The sequence below is a fragment of the Theropithecus gelada genome, chromosome 12, assembly GCF_003255815.1.
Source record: "Theropithecus gelada isolate Dixy chromosome 12, Tgel_1.0, whole genome shotgun sequence".
NCBI classification, from domain to species: Eukaryota; Metazoa; Chordata; class Mammalia; order Primates; family Cercopithecidae; genus Theropithecus; species Theropithecus gelada.
The window spans coordinates 20,073,825-20,093,363 of NC_037680.1; the positions used below are offsets into that span (position 1 = coordinate 20,073,825).

General features: G+C 35.2%; 1 protein-coding gene across 1 annotated transcript in view; it reads right to left on the reverse strand.

The window, feature by feature from the left end:
• LRP1B (LDL receptor related protein 1B) overlaps positions 1 to 19,539 on the reverse strand; it is a 1,963,100-nt gene that overhangs the window by 772,901 nt on the left and 1,170,660 nt on the right. Inside the window, exons 17-18 of the mRNA XM_025404289.1 lie at positions 18,118 to 18,243; positions 10,568 to 10,684 (exon numbers count right to left, since the gene is read on the reverse strand). Coding sequence (XP_025260074.1) covers positions 10,568 to 10,684; positions 18,118 to 18,243 — 243 coding nt within the window. The remainder of the gene's footprint in view (positions 1 to 10,567; positions 10,685 to 18,117; positions 18,244 to 19,539) is intronic.

Genomic DNA, 19,539 nt, shown 5'->3' on the forward strand with positions numbered 1-19,539 from the left:
GGCTGTATGAATGTCTTCTTTTGAGAAATGTCTGTTCATATCCTTTGCCCACTTTTTGATGGGGTTGTTTGTTTTTTTCTTGTAAATTTGTTTGAGTTCTTTGTAGGTTCTGGATATTAGCCCTTTGTCAGATGAGTAGATTGCAAAAATTTTCTCCCATTCTGTAGGTTGCCTGTTCACTCTGATGGTAGTTTCTTTTGCTGTGCAGAAGCTCTTTAGTTTAATTAGATCCCATTTGTCAATTTTAGCTTTTGCTGCCGTTGCTTTTGGTGTTTTAGACATGAAGTCTTTGCCCATGCCTATGTCCTGAATGGTACTACCTAGGTTTTCCTCTAGGATTTTTATGGTATTAGGTCTAACATTTAAGTCTCTAATCCATCTTGAATTAATTTTCGTATAAGGAGTAAGGAAAGGATCCAGTTTCAGCTTTCTACTTATGGCTAGCCAATTTTCCCAGCACCATTTATTAAATAGGGAATCCTTTCCCCATTTCTTGTTTTTCTCAGGTTTGTCAAAGATCAGATGGCTGTAGATGTGTGGTATTATTTCTGAGGACTCTGTTCTGTTCCATTGGTCTATATCTCTGTTTTGGTACCAGTACCATGCTGTTTTGGTTACTGTAGCCTTGTAGTATAGTTTGAAGTCAGGTAGCGTGATGCCTCCAGCTTTGTTCTTTTGACTTAGGATTGTCTTGGAGATGCGGGCTCTTTTTTGGTTCCATATGAACTTTAAAGCAGTTTTTTCCAATTCTGTGAAGAAACTCATTGGTAGCTTGATGGGGATGGCATTGAATCTATAAATTACCTTGGGCAGTATGGCCATTTTCACGATATTGATTCTTCCTATCCATGAGCATGGTATGTTCTTCCATTTGTTTGTGTCCTCTTTTATTTCACTGAGCAGTGGTTTGTAGTTCTCCTTGAAGAGGTCCTTTACATCCCTTGTAAGTTGGATTCCTAGGTATTTTATTCTCTTTGAAGCAATTGTGAATGGAAGTTCATTCATGATTTGGCTCTCTGTTTGTCTGTTATTGGTGTATAAGAATGCTTGTGATTTTTGCACATTAATTTTGTATCCTGAGACTTTGCTGAAGTTGCTTATCAGCTTAAGGAGATTTTGGGCTGAGACAATGGGGTTTTCTAAATATACAATCATGTCATCTGCAAAGAGGGACAATTTGACTTCTTCTTTTCCTAACTGAATACCCTTGATTTCTTTCTCTTGCCTGATTGCCCTAGCCAGAACTTCCAACACTATGTTGAATAGGAGTGGTGAGAGAGGGCATCCCTGTCTTGTGCCAGTTTTCAAAGGGAATTTTTCCAGTTTTTGCCCATTCAGTATGATATTGGCTGTGGGTTTGTCATAAATAGCTCTTATTATTTTGAGGTACGTTCCATCAATACCGAATTTATTGAGCGTTTTTAGCATGAAGGGCTGTTGAATTTTGTCAAAAGCCTTTTCTGCATCTATTGAGATAATCATGTGGTTCTTGTCTTTGGTTCTGTTTATATGCTGGATTATGTTTATTGATTTCCGAATGTTGAACCAGCCTTGCATCCCAGGGATGAAGCCCACTTGATCATGGTGGATAAGCTTTTTGATGTGTTGTTGAATCCGGTTTGCCAGTATTTTATTGAGGATTTTTGCATCGATGTTCATCAGGGATATTGGTCTAAAATTCTCTTTTTTTGTTGTGTCTCTGCCAGGCTTTGGTATCAGGATGATGTTGGCCTCATAAAATGAGTTAGGGAGGATTCCCTCTTTTTCTATTGATTGGAATAGTTTCAGAAGGAATGGTACCAACTCCTCCTTATACCTCTGGTAGAATTCAGCTGTGAATCCATCTGGTCCTGGACTTTTTTTGGTTGGTAGGCTATTAATTATTGCCTCAATTTCAGAGCCTACTATTGGTCTATTCAGGGATTCAACTTCTTCCTGGTTTAGTCTTGGAAGAGTGTAAGTGTCCAGGAAATTATCCATTTCTTCTAGGTTTTCCAGTTTATTTGCGTAGAGGTGTTTATAGTATTCTCTGATGGTAGTTTGTATTTCTGTGGGGTCGGTGGTGATATCCCCTTTATCATTTTTAATTGCGTCGATTTGATTCTTCTCTCTTTTCTTCTTTATTAGTCTTGCTAGTGGTCTGTCAATTTTGTTGATCTTTTCAAAAAACCAACTCCTGGATTCTAAAATTTACCATCTTAACCATTTTAAGAATATAGTTCAGTAACACTAACTATATTCGTATATTTCTGCAGAAGATCTCTAGAAAATTTTCATCTTGCATATTTGAAATTCTATAAACACTGAATATCAATTGCCCATTTTAGGCTATTGATTTTAATATGATTATTAAAATTCAAGTGAATGAATAGCAGGGAAATTGGTAAGAAAAGCCCCTACAAACATGGTCATGTAAGAAAAAGTTGAAGGAACCTATAAATGAGAAGAGTTGCTTGGACACGGTGGTGTCATTAGTTATCTTAAGAGCCAGACTGTGGACAAAGTTACTGATTCCATATAACTTTAGATGACAGAACAAATATCAGTGGGTAGAATCTTTAAGAAGGCAGATCTGAGCTCCATGAAGAAAGAATATTCTGAAAATTGATTATCACCCAACAGTAGAATTAATTACCCTCTGAAATGTTGAGTTCTTTGTTTCTGAAAATATTTAAACGATGAGTAGGTAATCACTTCTGGGACCAATTTTAGAAGAATTCCTATATTTGATAAGAGATTAAGTTACAAAGCATTTTAGTCAACTACAAAAGTTTCTAATTCTGTGAGACTAGACAACTAGGAGTGAATGGGCCTGACATCCAACTGAAATCTATTAATATATTGTGCAACTTTGCACACACAATTTTCAGTACTTCAGTCTTACAATGTGAGAACTAAAATAACTTTTCTTATTCTTTCTAAATGTTCATGTATTGAATAAATGTGTGTATGTTTGGACTAGTAGGTATGTACAAACCTACTTTAATAGGAGATTAGAAGGGAGAAAGGAAGAACAAGAAGAGGTAAGAGAAAAAAAAATGAGTGAGTTAAAAACAAAAACACGTAAAAGTGAAATTATTTCTTTCACCATGGCCCTGGCCCACTTACATCCAATACTAAGGATAAGGAGACACCAAGTACCCTCACATTATACACAGAGAAGGCAATATTGGAACCATTCCATATAATAGGAGAGTATTGTATAAGTCAACCTTCTGGAGACACCACTGGACCAACCTGTGGAGAGATCCACAAATACAAGAGGAGAGACTCCGTGAGAATCATTCACGAAATTGTGTGGGTGCCTGAGAAGGCACTGATGAGATGTTTTTTCTGCAAGTGATCTGGCCCTTTTACCTGTATCTAGAGAAGAGCAAAGAACTGGAGAGTGATCGCAGGCCCCAGGTAATTAGGAGAGCAACCTGCTCACAACATTCGGGAAAGCAAAATAAAAAACAGACCTAGCAAAGACAGAAAACCTTTTCTTGTCACATCAGTAATGCAACCAAAAGAGCAGCCCACTAAGCAAGGGGATTCTAGCAACTTAAGGCTATGAGATATACATCCTGTGGTGGGAATGAGGAGGTATGGGGAATAAAAGATACCTAGGTCTAGATATGTAGGGAACACTAAAGAAGGGAGAAAAAGAGAGAAGAAATGAGCAGGAGGAAGTTCAGGGAATTCTAAAGAGGGATGAGACTCAAACCTCTCTGAAGATCTCACACAGAAGCCTCTCAATAGAGTTGCATTTCTCATGTGTCAGAGGATTGTGAAATTTAAAGCAGTAGAAAAGAAGTTTCCTCTAGATCTGCTTGAAAAGATGTTACTCATTTCCTCCATGTCTCCTCTCTGCCTGAAGAGCTAAAGTTACATGAGAGACAAGTAGGGAGTAACAAAGCAGGACATATTTTCCTCCCCATTCTTAGAACCTCAAGTCTAGCCAGCAATGAGGGAGAAGAAAGCTTTGACTAAGATATAATACTGGTGTTTCAAAATGCATTGGAACAAGTTATAGAAACTAAAACTTACCAGGGTCATTGTGTGGTGCAAAGTTATTATGAAGGAATGGCAAAGGAGTTGAAAACAGTGCTGGACAATAATTATATTTCAATATTCCACTGGATTACTACTACTCATTATAGGGTTACACACATATGCAGGTTTTTTCTTAGAAAATAAAAAATATTATACTGAATCAGAAACTTTGCTTTTCTAAAAATCTTGTGTAAAATATATTATATACAACTTACTACTGATTTAACTGGGTAAAAACTCCATTTAGATAGCTGAAACTCTTCCTTCTTTCTCTATTTTTCTTTTTACTTATTTATGTTTTTTTTTTTTTTTTTTTTTTGAGGATGGGTCTCACTCTGGTTGTCCCAGTCTGGAGTGCATCATGGCTCACTACCGCCTAAACTTCCTGTACTCAAGTGATCATCGCACCTCAGCCTCCCAAGCAGCTGGGACTACAAGCACCCATCACCACCCCTGGCTAATTTTTTGTACTTTTTGTAGAGATGGGATCTGGCCATATTTCTCAGGCTGGTCTGGAACTCCTGGGCTCAAGTGATCCACCTGCATCAGCCTGCCAAAATGATGAGATTACAGGCATGAACCACCATGCCTGCCTACTCTTCTCTTCCTCTCTTCTTCTCTCTTCTCCTCTCCTGTCCTGTCCTTTCCTTCCCTTTCCTCTCCTCTCTTCTCCCTATCCCCTCCTATCCTCTTTTTTCTCTCTCTTTTTTTTTTTGTAATTTTATAAGATAGCAAGATTACAAGAGCATTTAAAGTAAGATCACAAGTACAAGAGACAAAATGCTACAATCTACGTGGTTTTAAAAGATCAACATCCATAAAATTGAGTAATATTAACTTTGCAAACTTTAGTCGATTTTTATTTCTCCTTCATTGATCTTTTTTTTTTTTTTTTTTTTTGAGATGGAATCTCACTCTTGTTGCCCAGGCTGGAGTACAGTGGCATGATCTTGGATCACTGCAACCTCCACCTCCCAGGTTCAAGCTATTCTCCTGCCTCAGCCTCCTGAGTAGCTGGGATTACAGTCATGCACCACCATGCACCACTAAATTTTTTGATACTTTTAGTAGAGATGGGGTTTCTCCACGTTTGCCAGGTTGGTCTCAAACTCCTCACCTCAAGTGGTTCACCTACCTTGGCCTCCCAAAGTGCTGGGATTACAGGTGTGAGCCACCACACCCAGCCTGAATTACCTTTCAATCTCCTAACAAACTTTAGATAATTTCTCAGGTTGAAGGCTTCTAACAAATTAGGTACTACCAACTTACATTAATGTATATTTATTAAAATATAATAAATGTAAACTATTTGGAGATACCTGGAAGACAGAACAAGCCAAAGATTGTTAAAGTTTAAAATGAATAACCATACTTTTTTGACTATAAATTGTCTAAAGGACAAAACATGTCATTGTTTGAAACATTATGTTTAATCATGAAATGCCCTTATATTTAATGTTGTAATTTGAGGATGGTGATATGGCTTGGCTCGTCCCCACCCAAATCTCATGTTGAATTCCCACGTGTTGTGAAAGGGACCCAGTGGGAGGTAACTGAATCATGGGGGCAGGTCTTCCCCGTGCTGTTCTTGTTATAGGAAATAAGTCTTGAGAGATCTGATGGTATCATTAGGGGGAGTTTCCCTGCCCAATCTCTCTCTTTGTCTGGTGCCGCCCACGTAAAATATGACTTGCTCCTCCTTGCCTTCCACCATGATTGTGAGGCTTCTATAAATCCAGTTAAACCTCTTTCTTTTGTAAATTGTCCAGTCTTGGGTATGTCTTTACCAGCAGCATGAAAATGGACTAATACATATGGGAAGGAAATTTGTAAGGATAATTGCTTCCAACTTAAATTAGTTTTGCATATACGAAACATTCTTATGTTACTTAAGTTCACAGACGATAAAATCAAATACACATGGTACAAGGATCAGCATTAATTGAGAATTTGTTATTAGGGTGGTGCAACAGTAACTGCGTTTTTGTTGTTGTTGTTGTTGTTGTTCTCCATACTGGTAAAAACCATAATTACTTTGGCACCGACCTAATAGAAACGTAAATTCTTGGGACCCCCCTGAGACTGACTGGATCAGAGACTCTGGAAATGAGGCCCAGCACTCTGTTTTTTAACAAGTTTGCCAAAAGACTCTGATGTATGTCTTGAGTTTTCAAATTTGATCACACATTTCACCATTTGGGAGGCATTAAAAATACTAATTATTGGGTCCTACTCCTGGAGATTCTATTTAATTACTCTGGAATGAGGCATGGGCAGGTGATTTTAAAGTTGCCCTGGTAATTATTTTATCGACAACTTAAGTTGAGAAACAATGTTAGTCTTAGCCTTGAAATTAAATTGACCGTTCAATTCCTTGACATAAGGTCCACTTTCAACACAGGCGTCACAATTTGAATATGTCTTCTCTTGTTTGCATCATCAATTTACAAATTATTCTTTCCACATGTGAAGACTACTGAAAAAATTAAACAACTGCTTAAAGATTAAAGCTGAATCCTCAGACGGCCTTCCCAATTAATGTAAATGTGCGCCCACATATAATCTCAACCTAAAATCTGCAATTAACTTGTAAAGGCAAATGCAAGTAAAATGAATTAGGTTTATAAATAGATGCTAGTAAATTCCAGTGAAAACTTGACCCTCAGTTGCAGTACCTTCAACACCTAATTACCAGCAGAAACATTTCGAATCATAGGCTTTGCATGTTTTTAAATTCAAATTTTAGTATCATTTTTAATGTGTGACAGCACTGACAAACCTAACAGAGATTATTCATGGACCTGAAATGTAAAAACAAAAAAAAGTGATTGCAGCATCTTCCGGTAGGATGAAACCTTTGGGAATCTGGGCTATTCCGATGACAAAAGCAAAATATGGCCAGTACGAGTTTTACAATAAAACTAGAAATGAGTTGAATCTATATATATTTATAGTATAGTGTCAAATAGGGTGAGTGCTTTTTAAAAAAATGCACTCCTTGTCATTTTGTATGCAGTGCAGGGATAATTTCTATTACAGAGATCTGTGCTATTCTTTCTTACGATAACTTTAAAAGTGAAATTGTGCCTACTAGACTTTGTCAGCTTCTCTTCTGATGTAAATTTTGATTTTAAATAACAATGTGAAAGGTGTGTTACTGAAGAGAGAAACATATTTGAGGTAAAACAGGTTTCCTTGGTTGTAAAGAAGAAATGGTACTGCTACTAACCCATATCCATAGTTTACAGATACTCTGTAAAATCTGGCTATATTTCAGAACCAAACTGTCTAGCTGCTAAATTGTTACAATGTGTTCATATCCAACTGTGTGCTGCAGTCCTCTTGTACCAACTTGTGAGAGTCTATATTTATTTTATTTTTTTGAGACAGAGTCTCACTCTGCCACCCAGGCTGGAGTACAGAGGCACAATCTCAGCTCACTGCAATCTCTGCCTCCCGGGTTCAAGAAATCTTCCCACCTCCACCTCTGGAGTAGCTGGGATTACAGGCACATGCCATCACGCTGGCTAATTTTCGTATATTTAGTAGAGACAGGGTTCTACCATGTTAGCCAGGCTAGTCTCCAACTCCTGGCCTCAAGTGATCCACTCATCTTGGCTTTCTAAAGTGCTGGAATTACAGACATGAACCACCACATCCGGTCATGAGAGCCTATTTTTAAATTTTCACTGATTCTATTTGCCAGTTGTAAAGCACATGTCATTTTTTAAAATAATTTTTATAAATGTAAAATTAAACAAATAATGTTTAAAACAAAGGTAATATATACATGAAACTTCTAATTTCTTGATAATATTACTACATTGCTCTTGAAGTTATTCGTGTCAGCTGTATCTGAATAGTGGAAATACTACATACTAGTGCGTTACTGCATATCGTCCTAATTCCACATTCAGAGAATCATGTTGGCAACTTGATATTGGCCATGGTGGGAGTATTTACAGCACACAAATGGGCCAACAATACGTCAGGGTTCCTCCCCACCAGGAAATGTTAAAACATTTACCAACACAACAAGGAATGAAACCTACTATAATATATGTGCATTTAAATCAGATAGTCATTGAAGTATAATGGCATTATCTGCACCCTCTGCATGGATCACAAAAAAATCAGCCTAAAATGGTTGGATTCTAGTGGTAAGTATGCCTGGGTTAACAATCTGTTCCTTCTATTTACTAGCTTTGTGATCTCAAGCAGGTTTCTAAAAGTCTCTAAGTTGTAATTCTTTTATCTGTGATATGTGAACCACAAAATATTCCTCATAGATTTGTTATTATAAAAATTCAACAGAAAAATATGTGTCTGGCAGCGCTACCAACCCTTCTTCGCCTCACCTCATGAAAGATATACAAGTTTGCTGGTATAGTCATTTAGATTATTATTAAAATTTTAGGTATTTTCCTCCTTTGATTAAAGTAAATTGTTATTGAAATAAAGAAACGGGTCTTGCCCTAGTCCTATTGAAAAAAAAAAAAAAAAGAGAAAATCTGATCGAAGACCTAATAGAAGTTCTTTAAAGAGCTCATACTTTATTTTCCTAATTGTTTTCGTGACATTTCTTATCTGAATTGAGACTCTGATTCCAGGGCCTCTCTATATTTAATGTTATTAGAGTGCTCGTTACCTTTCTGGTATTCTCTGAATGAGGATGCTCACTGTGGAAAGGAATCAAGTTTTCTAAAATATAGAGCAACTTAGTAGCAGACTCAGCCAGATTTAGGACCACACAGTTAGTCTGGATAGTGGAAAAGAGAGAGAATATACTGCTCAATCCACTTTATTGGTCAGGCTCCAGATATTCTATTATATACATAAAATATGCTATCGTCTCTTGTGTGGTTCTCTAGTGCTTTCTTCCATACTACTGCTGTCGCCTTCTTTACTATATCACTTACCACCACTTACTTTATCTATACTTTATTCAGAGGTTATATACTCAAATGTTTACAGGGACATAAGAGTCTAGCATAAGAAAATTTTAGATAAGTGTCCTCCAAATACAGGCATTTAAATTGAGAGGTTAACACCACGGAAAACAGTATAGAGATTCCTCAAAAAACTAAAAGTAGAACTACAATTTGATCCAGCAATCCCAGTACTGGGTATCTACCAAAGGAAAAGAAGTCATTACATGAAAAAGACACATGCACACACGTTTGGAGCAGCATAATTTGCAATTGCAAAGATACTGAACCAACATTAGTGCCCATCCAACCAGTGGCTGGATAAAGAAAATGTGGTACATATACACCATGGAATACTACTCAGCCATAAAAAGGAATAAAATTATGTCTTTTCCAGCAACTTGGATGGAGCTGGAGGCCATTATATTAAGTGAAGAAACTCAGGAATGGAAAACCAAATATTGTTTTCTTATCACTTATAAGTGGGAGCTAAGCTATGAGGACGCAAAGACATAAGAGCGATGTAATAGTCTGTGGGGTCTTGGCGGGGGAAAGCTGGAAAGGGGTAGAGGATAAAAGACTACATATTGAGAACAGTGTACTCCGTTCGGGTGATGAGCGCACTAAAATCTTAGAAATCACCATTAAAGAACTTACCCATATAACCAAAAACCACCTGTACCCCCAAAACTATGGAAATTCAAAAAAAATAGAAAAAATAATAAACAGAAGGGTTAAAAACCTTATTTTTCTACTATTAAAACCATAAGTGTTAAATTATTAAAATGTATACTTATTGCATTATATTTTAATAAATATGCTATACATGTCTAAATTATGGGTACAATTTTCCCATAATTTAAAAAAATCTATTGCCATGACTGAAATAAAGCACAAGTCTTAGAAAGCCTGGTTCATTCTGTTACTGTGTTTCACTAGACATTACTGAGACAAATGATATGAAACATACTGATGCATGAGTACAATGAGAGGAATTAAATTTGTAACTTGATGTGACAATGCATTTTTACTATTTTCAAAAGTAAGAGAATCTGTGCAAAGTGGGAATTTTGCCATCAACAAAAATATTATCTTTAATACTGTGTTTGTCAGTCAGAATCATATGACTGTACAGAAATGAAAACAATGATTTACCAATTATGTAGTCTCAATCTGAATCATTTATTCTTCCCAGAAGATAACATATACAAGCCAATAAGAAACACGTCCTCCTCCTTTACCCTAAATGTTACCCCATGAACTACTCTCTTTGACAAGTTTAATCACTACAGACATAAGATTAATAATGAACACTGGAGATTGTCCTGTTAGCCATGTAATAACCACTTCCTAATAAAATCTGCAATGTTTAAATCCATTTATTTTTGCTGAGAATATTGTTTCGACCGCACAAATAGGAATTATTCAGAAGTTATCATTAAAGCGCACACTCAGGTCCAAAAGTTTGTAACAGAAAGTGACATATCCTTTGTCTATTTTACCTGTAGTCATAAAGATATAAATAGCTCTTTAAGGAGGGTACAGTGATAGGATATCGTATCTGACACAATCTCTACTAACAACATGTTTCACTCACAACTTACCACAAGATGCCATTTCATCTGTCTGGTCACCACAGTCGTCTTCCCTGTCACACAGCCATGCTCTGGGAATGCAACGCCCATTTCCGCAAGAAAACTGGTCTACCTGGCATGTTCTGGCTGTGATGATCAATTAATATACAAAAAAATCAATTTAGAGGCCTTTTGAACATCAAGGATATAATTAAGCATGCAACATCCTTTCATACATAAGATAGTATATTTCTCTATTAAAATATTTTAAAAGTCCATTTTTATTTAAGACTTCTGAATACCAGCTTGCTTGTCTTCTCTAAAGTTCACATGCTTTGCCCTTCAATTATCAATGACTGCTAAATGACAAGATAGTAATCCTCACACAATTCCATAAATGAAGCTATGAATTCATTATTTTAAAATTTTGCCCAGCATGTGCTTATGAATATAAGGTTGAATTAAGTTTCATCCAACTCTTAATTAACAAAAAGGAATTTTGGATAGCATTTGCTAATAAACCAAGAAAATTTTTTTGCAGTATTGTAGAAGGCATTATTTGGAGACTATCTCAGTATATCTAGTTTCTAATCATGGGGTCAGAATTGTCCTATTCCTCTAACATTTTTAATGCATTTATTTCTTGATCTCTAAATGATCTACTGTATGAAGTGAGAGTGCAAAAAAATAATTTCTAAAACGTATATTTAGCCTTAAGATGTTTTCTTTTTAACTCATTTTTCAGTACAATTATTTTTAAAAGTATGACTTTTTAATCAAGGTATATTAATGAACTTTGCTTTGGGCTCTCTTAAGGGTTTCAATGAACACAAACATGGAATCTTGCTTTCTATGTTAGCCGGAGGCAGTGGTTTAAAGTTATTCAGAAAAGGGGTTATGTTCAACACGAAATTTGATAAACCTTTTCTAGTATAATCAGGGCAACTTTTAAAAGCATGAAAGCTTAAATAGCTTCCCTGCCTCTTCCCCCAGGCCTTTGGTAGTGACATGCTTCGTTGTTTTTATCATCTGATTTTCATTTTTTGTTTCTTTTGTCCCTCTGAACTACAAATATGTCTTTATGAGCCTCAATATCCCATCTACCCTTTCCTTTCATTGGACTAGAGAAAAAAATGAGATATATTGGGAAAGGGATACTCGGTCCTATGAAAATTTTGGATAGGTGAGGTTTGAACAGATAATTAATAATTGGGGTCTGAGTGTCAGTGGCTACAATAAGGGAATCTTGATGAGTTTATAGACTTCCTTTTTCCTAGGTTTGAGAACCGTTGCTTGTCTATTCAAAACACTTTGTGAACTTGGGTACTGATGGTTGGTATAAGAGAGAGTGGTGCAAAGCCAACTCAATCAACCACACTAAAATGAGTTCCATGAATTAGGGCTTCAGAAATCATTGAAAATAATTTTTTATAAGCTAGATACATTGTTCTGCCCTTTTAAGAAAAGTGTACTTGCAGTCTTAAGATGTATATTCATTATTAGTGAATATTTTAAAGATTATCCTAGAAAAACAAATGAAAAATTTACTGGCTTGGTTTGATACATTAGATTGTTCCTAGTCTTACTGTCTAAAATTAGAAATATCAGGAAAATTATTATAGTATGTATTTTGCTTTGCTTATATGATAAGGTTCCTAAGTCTAAAATATTTTATGCACTATCTGATTTTTTCATTTTACAAATTCATCATTTATTTTACATTAACAGATTTTAAATATTCCAGCAACCATATATGCTTCTATAGTTTTTAATGTTAAAATTACAAGTAAAATTAAATAATTCTATATTGTCTCATTTAATTCTACAGATTTTCTGGTAAATTATTCTGTCATCTATACTAAAATGAATAAAGTTCTTAGATAATTGTTATAACATTATGTCTGCTGAGAAAAAAATAACTATACATGTATTTGTATTAACCTAGAGAAGGAGTTAGAAAGATATACACAAAGTCTAATGTCATTAGTTTACTTGATAGGAAGGGGTAAAAATAGAAGTGTGAGAGAGATTAATAATTTTTCCCTTACATATCTCTGTTTCACTGGTTACAATAAATACCTATTTATCTTTTGAGTTTTAAGAAAAATTTAATAAGAGCATTTTTTTCAATTCTTGTTTACTTCCTTTCACCCCTACCTTGCTTCCTTCCTTGTTTTCCCTTGTTGTTTCTCTTTTTTTCTTTTCCACACCTTTCTTCCTCCTTCATTCTTTATTTCATTCCTTCAGTCTTTTCTGTTTTCTTGCTTTATATAAATAAACATTATCACATATTTCTATCTTAAATGCTAATTGGCCCATAATAAGAATATATTAAATTTATCAAAACCAGTGTTCTTTTATTTGACATTCTTATGTCACTGTATTCTCGCCTAATAATTCAGGTTTAATTCTAGCAAAGTTTTATCAGATTGTTTTCTTTCATTAGGAAAGCTATGATGATTAGAGAGGAAAATGAGAAAGAATTTCTATGAACCTGTCTCATATTGTGTATGACCCATCTCACATTGTGATGGTGTGGGAATTTTTGTTAGCTCATTAACTCTGAAGCTGGAGGAACTGTTATGACCTATTATTCCAAAGAGTATTCACTGGATTATTATTGAGGGAAAGTATGCCCTGAAGATATATGAATTCACCATCTGTTCTAATCATGGAGAAAATTATTCACTTAGTCTACTAGGCAATTTTAACTGATTTCAGATGAGAAAGATGCTTCATTCCACAAACCCTCAAGGACTGTTTATGTGATATAATCAAGTTGACTAAATTATCACTTTCTAATCAATGAATTTTTCTGAAAACAAACCCCAACATTTACTTTTTCATCTCTTGTCTCCATCAGACCTAAGTTAGTTTGGAGGCAAGATTAGCAGAGCAGCCCCATAGGACTCTAATTTTGTAGCACATGCTGCTCTAAGGAGGAAGAAATTTACACCTCCTTCAAATGAATTGTTTGTCTAGCTGCTGAATCAGAGATTCAGTGTAATCATGCTTCTCCTGTAGCCACGTAACAGTGAGAACTCTCACAAGGCACACAAACTATACAGTCAAGAGGAGACTAGAGCATAGCACTATTCTTAAACTTCACTTTTGCTGTATTGTAATCAAAGCATTCTACTTAGCTGTATTTAATGTCATATCAAAATGCACTCATTCTTTTGTAAAGAGAAGTCTAATTTTTAAATACATTAGGATTTTTTTGCAATCAATTATATTTATCTAGTATGAATTTAGTTATAATTGGTAGAGGATGTGAGAAGAGCAAATATTATGTAATCTAACCAGAGCACTATGGTGGGGTGAAATGTTGATATGAAATTGTCTAGGCTTGAATATAAGGAATGATCACGTTTCCATGAGGAACAACAATTTCAAATCTAACTACTTTTCATCTTCGGTCTCTGGGTCTCCCTCATGAGTAGACAACAATATTCTGGATGTTGACGGAGAACGGCTCCCAAGACCCTGACTGTGTCCACTTACTCCAGCCCCCTGTGTATGTGCTATTTCCTCTTCTAGGCAAATTCTCCAACCCTTTCTCTTATTATTCACTTCACCCCACCCTGGATAATCTATTCTGGTCAATTGTTCTTTTTTTTCCTAGAGAAACATTTCTACCATCTAGCAAGGTAAAGGAAAAAATATCGTTAGCATCAGTTTACTGTTACATAGCTATATCAAATCTTATTTATTTTTACATTTGTTACAGATTTTTATTTTTGTTTTATCTAAGAAAAAATATATGTACTTATATTTGAAATTTCCTACATAATCTTTCTCAATCACATTTCCCTCCCTCTCTTTCCAGAGGTAACTAATCTTCTTAATTTGTTTTTATTTTTTTATATCTGGGCATATTATAATACTATTCCTATTTATGAATTCATAAACACTATATAAAATTATTTTATATTTTATACTTCATATAAATGATATTGTTCATTTTCTTCAATTTAGTGTTTTTTTTTTTTTCCTTGGATGAGGGTATCTCATCTAATTTAACTTTATTTTTAAATTCATTTTTGTTGATATTTGAGTTCTTGTTCAGATATTTTAATTATGAACAGCATTCCATGAATAGAACACAATATACCTATCCATTCTTCTGTTAATGGACATTTTAATTGTTTCAGTTTTTCACTATTACAGCACAAGACAATGAAAAATTTTATTCATGTCTCTCTCTTCATGCACAGGTATTAGATTATAAACATAGAAATATAATTACAAAATTGAAGGTATGCACATCTTCACATTTATTGAATTTGGCCAAATCACTTTCCAAGATAGAAAATCAATTCACACACCCAGCAGGAGTGTATGACAATTTCTTTTTTCCACAGTATTGCCAATGCCATGTTTTACCAGATTATTTTATTTCTTCTAATTGAATGGCTGCAACTGTCACTTAGGAATTTTTCTTAAGCTTTTTGTAAGGTTTAACTTAGACAGTGCTTCCTTCAGGAAGTACTCCCAGATAGCTAAAGACTGTATTCCATACCCTTCCTATGTGCTTCCATGTGGATCAATGTAACACTTTGAATACTGCATTAGAATGGCCTGTTTACACTTCTTTCTCCTAGTCTTCACTCTTAGTTTCTTGGGGAAAGACATTGTGTATTTTCTTTCATTCTATCACCTGTGCCTTGGTAGATATTTAATGAAGTAAATAAATTCATGAAGTAGAAATTTAAAGAAATAGGAAATTGGCTTATTGTGGACTCTGTCCAAAAGGAGGAGGAGGAGGAGGAGGTGGCGGCGGCGGCGGCGAAGGAGGAGGCGGAGGCAGAAGAAAAGAAGAAGGAGAAGAAGGAGAAGGAGAAGAAGAAGAAGAAGAAAAGAGTAGTACTCGTTTAGAAAGATGTCTCATAAATTATACAAGGGTTTTCTTTTAAAGTAATCACAATGCAAATGGCTACAGGATGGTAGCCATTTTCAATATTCAATAACAAAGTAATTCCCCACTGGAAAGTCTTTTTATCTAGCATATATGTCCATGCATTCACCTCTATCTAGCAATGGATTGAAATTCAGAAAGAAGTACGGTCTATATAAATGTACCCTTTTTTTCCAGTATGGTAAGCTATGTGACCTATTTATATATTTTGATGAAGTGAAATGGAAGTACATTGTAGCATGACTATGTACTTCATTGCTTACAAAGCAAAAGACATATTTATTTTTATCTTTGTTCTTTTTATTAAAGTTCTTAAGGTGTCCAGTGACTATAACAGCTGTCATAAATATACTGACAAAAAGATCTAGTAGTGAGTGGTAGACTTCATCTGGCAGCACTTAAAGTGGCATTTAAGTAAGCTATGTTCTATTTCCTGATAGACCACAGGACTTGAGTAATTTAGGTATCTTATTATTAGGTTGGTGCAAAAGTAATTGTGGTTTTGCCACTAAAAATAATGGCAAAAGCAGAAATTATTTTTACACCAACTAATAATTAAAATTGTTTTATTTGCTCTTATACATAAACATTTTTACTTTTACTACTTTAAATAGCTAGCCAATCACAAATGCTTTTTTAAAAACCATGTAGAAACAAGCAGATTTAAAAAGTCTAACAGAAATGAAGAAAACATAGTATCATAAATTGAGCCAGCAATGCCTTCAATTTTAAAGTGAAAGCGATATTTGTTTAGGATATTATAAAGCATAGCCTCTGAATTGAATCTTAATCTCAAAAGAATAATAATTGGGCCAGGCATGGTGGCTCACACCTGTAATCCCAAAGCTTTGAGAGGCCTCAGTGAGCAGATCACTTGCAGCCAGGAGTTTGAGACCAGCCTGGCCAACATGGTGAAACCCTGTTCTCTTCTAAAAATATGAAAAAGCCAGGCATAGTGGTATGCACCTCTAGTCCCAGCTACTCTAGTAGCTGAGGCATGAGAATTGCTTGCACCTGGGAGGCAGAAGTTGCAGTGAGCTGAGATCATGCCACTGTACTCTAGCTTGGGAGACAGAGCAAGACTATGTCTAAAAAAAAAAAAAAAAAATAGAAAGAAGAAGAATTGCACTCATTTAGAAAGATGTCTTATTAAAAATTATAGTCATATGGCAAGAGTAGCTTAAGTTAAACTGGCCATACCTAAAATTCTAGCTAATATGCAGGATAATAATATTTGGGATAAAGAGAAATGACCTTGGAGACAAAACTCTTGGATTGCGTTTCCCCTGATCTGTTACCAGTGATGTAAGTTTCGGCAAGTTCCCTCTCCCATGCCCATCTATAAGATGGACAGCCTGGAGGGTAGGGACTTAGGACTTGATGGCCTCTAGAGGTCCTTTTATCTTAGAAAGCCTTTTGTAAAACAAAAGATTTGTTGTGAGACAAAAAGATCTTGCAAAAAATTCATTTACTCTAAAATGTCAGATGAGGTTTTTAATCAGGGGCCAAGAGAATAACTGGCCCATGGATCCTCAGCAAATTTATCACTATGTAAAAAGCTGAATAGAAGACACAGACTAGGATTATGGAACAGTGACTGTTTTGCTCCTGTCAGTGTTGTTTCGTGCATAGGGAAAATCTGGAACCAATTTCTAGTTAATTCATACTCTTACCATGCTGGGGGAAAAAAAAAATGCACAAGGAAATCAAAAGTGCAGAGAGGCATGTCTTTCCAAGAAAAAAACTGGTAGTGACCAAGAGTGGAAACCAGTCTTCTCAACCCCTGGGTCTTTACTCTAGAGGCTGCCCTGTATTTTTCACTGGTAAATTATAATACTTGTTATTGAGTAAGGCTTATGTTGGCAAAAACAGAAAGAGTTGATGGGTGGTTGATATGTTATGACGTTGCTATATGTAATGGTTTACAAAATCAATTTTTATGAATCATATCAATATGAGCCATCAAATACACTATTTTTTTCTTTATCATTTAAAAAGAAACACTAGGCTGCTGCTAGTCAGTATCATTTTTCAACATTTATCTGATTAATAATGACCTTTCTGGTACCCCGTTGTAAACTATACCACAAGCTGTATATTTCCATTCAATGAGAATCTGGCTAGGGATTCAAAGATTTATTACAATAGAATAGATTATATGGAAATATAAATAGGCTAATGGTTTTGAGATTTCATGGGGGAAAAAATTTACCTCACATAAATAATATGCATGAATAGAAAACTATTCACAGAGTATTCTATAGTAGACTAAATAAAATTTATAAATTATTTTCTCAAGGTAAAAAAAAAAAAAAAAAGTCCTCCTTGTGAGATGGCCTATATCACAGCATGCTAGCAAACATCAACCTCCACTGCCAAGTAGGATTTAGTAGGGACAAGTCTTGTACAAGTAGTGTGTCGACAGTCAACCCATATGGATAGATGAAGTGCCAAATTAGTTTGGAAAGCAGAGTAATGTCCAAAGATTAAGTAAAAGATAATTTGCATTCTAGTCTTTGTGGCATCAAACTCTGAATTCATTTACTATTGTAATAATCAGATCATCAGCACTAGGAAAGTTCAGCTCAGTTCAAAGCATTGACTTGCATTTTTATGGAGACTAACTTCGGAGATTTATGTGTATATCCAAGCAAAGCTTTACCTGCACAAGTTTGATTGGATTCATCTTCATTGCTCCCACAGTCATTAGCTCCATCACAAAGCCATCTCTTGGGGATGCAGCGATTATTCTGGCATTTAAACTGATCATCAGGACAGCTATGATTGACTAGGAGGGAGAGGGAAGCAAGTTTAATTATTTAAAATTGAATAAAGTTGTGAATGTTTTGAATAAGTTACAGAAAAGTTACAGTAATAATAATATTACAGTACAATAAATGCCATAGATTCTGTCATTCATTGCCTTATATTTAATAGCAAATACTAATATCCACTTTGTTAAAATGTAATGCTTTTACAGAAAACATCAAGTAATTAAATCATAAATAAAAGGAAATGTATTGTTTTTTATGTCTCCATTAAAACCAACTGTATGGCTGGATGTGGTGGCTCATGCCTGTAATCCCAGCATTTTGGGAGGTCAAAGTGGGTGGATCACCTGAGGTCAGGAGTTCAAGACCAGTCTGGCCAACATGTTGAAACCCTGTCTCTACTAAAAATACAAAAACTTTAGCCAGGCATAGTGGCGCTTGCCTGTAATCCCAACTACTCAGGAGCCTGAGGCAGGAGAATCACTTGAACCTGGGAGGCGGAGGTTGCAGTGAGCAGAGATTGTGCCATCATACTCCAGTCTGGGCAACAAGAGTGAAACTCTATCTTAAAAAAATAAAAATAAAACCAACTGTATCACTAAGTTTGTTTTCTCATTCCTTATACCAACTGGAGACGCCACTTAAAAATTTTTATCAAGAACATTTAAAATTAACCTCAAATTTTAATGTTAAACATAACAAGTATGTATTGAAAATAATTTAGTCATATGTATTAAAAATATTTTTTAAACCACATAACCATTCAAATATTTCTTAACATACTAAATAAGCCTACATTTATTACTCTCTGTCCAGTGTTTCTTGGGAATGGATGGAAAAACACAGAAAAGAAAAATGCATCACTTGTGACCTAGAGTTGATGTTAACTCTGAGATTCTGTATTATTTTAAAAACAAAACCAAAAAAAATCATCGTGACTTTTCTTCCCTAGTACAAACAAATAAACATGCAACCACAGAAAATACGTAGGAGGTGACCAGTCCTCATCTGGGAAGCAGTGCACAGCTAAGGATTACTTGTCCAATATCTAAGCACAACAGGAGGCCCATCTTAATGTTAACCTTCCATGATTATTTTTCCTCCATTCCAGAGGCTAACCTCCTAACTGAATTGGCATGCTCTTCAATATGTGTTTCACACTTTCAACACTGTTTTTAGGGTTATTTTCTTTATGCCCAGTAGTTACACTTCTGTATGATAAAAACAAATGTTTATATTCGTTTTACTGAGAATTTGAAAAAATGTCATTTTATCATGGTATCATGTTTGTTGCATAGCGAAAGTGTGCAATT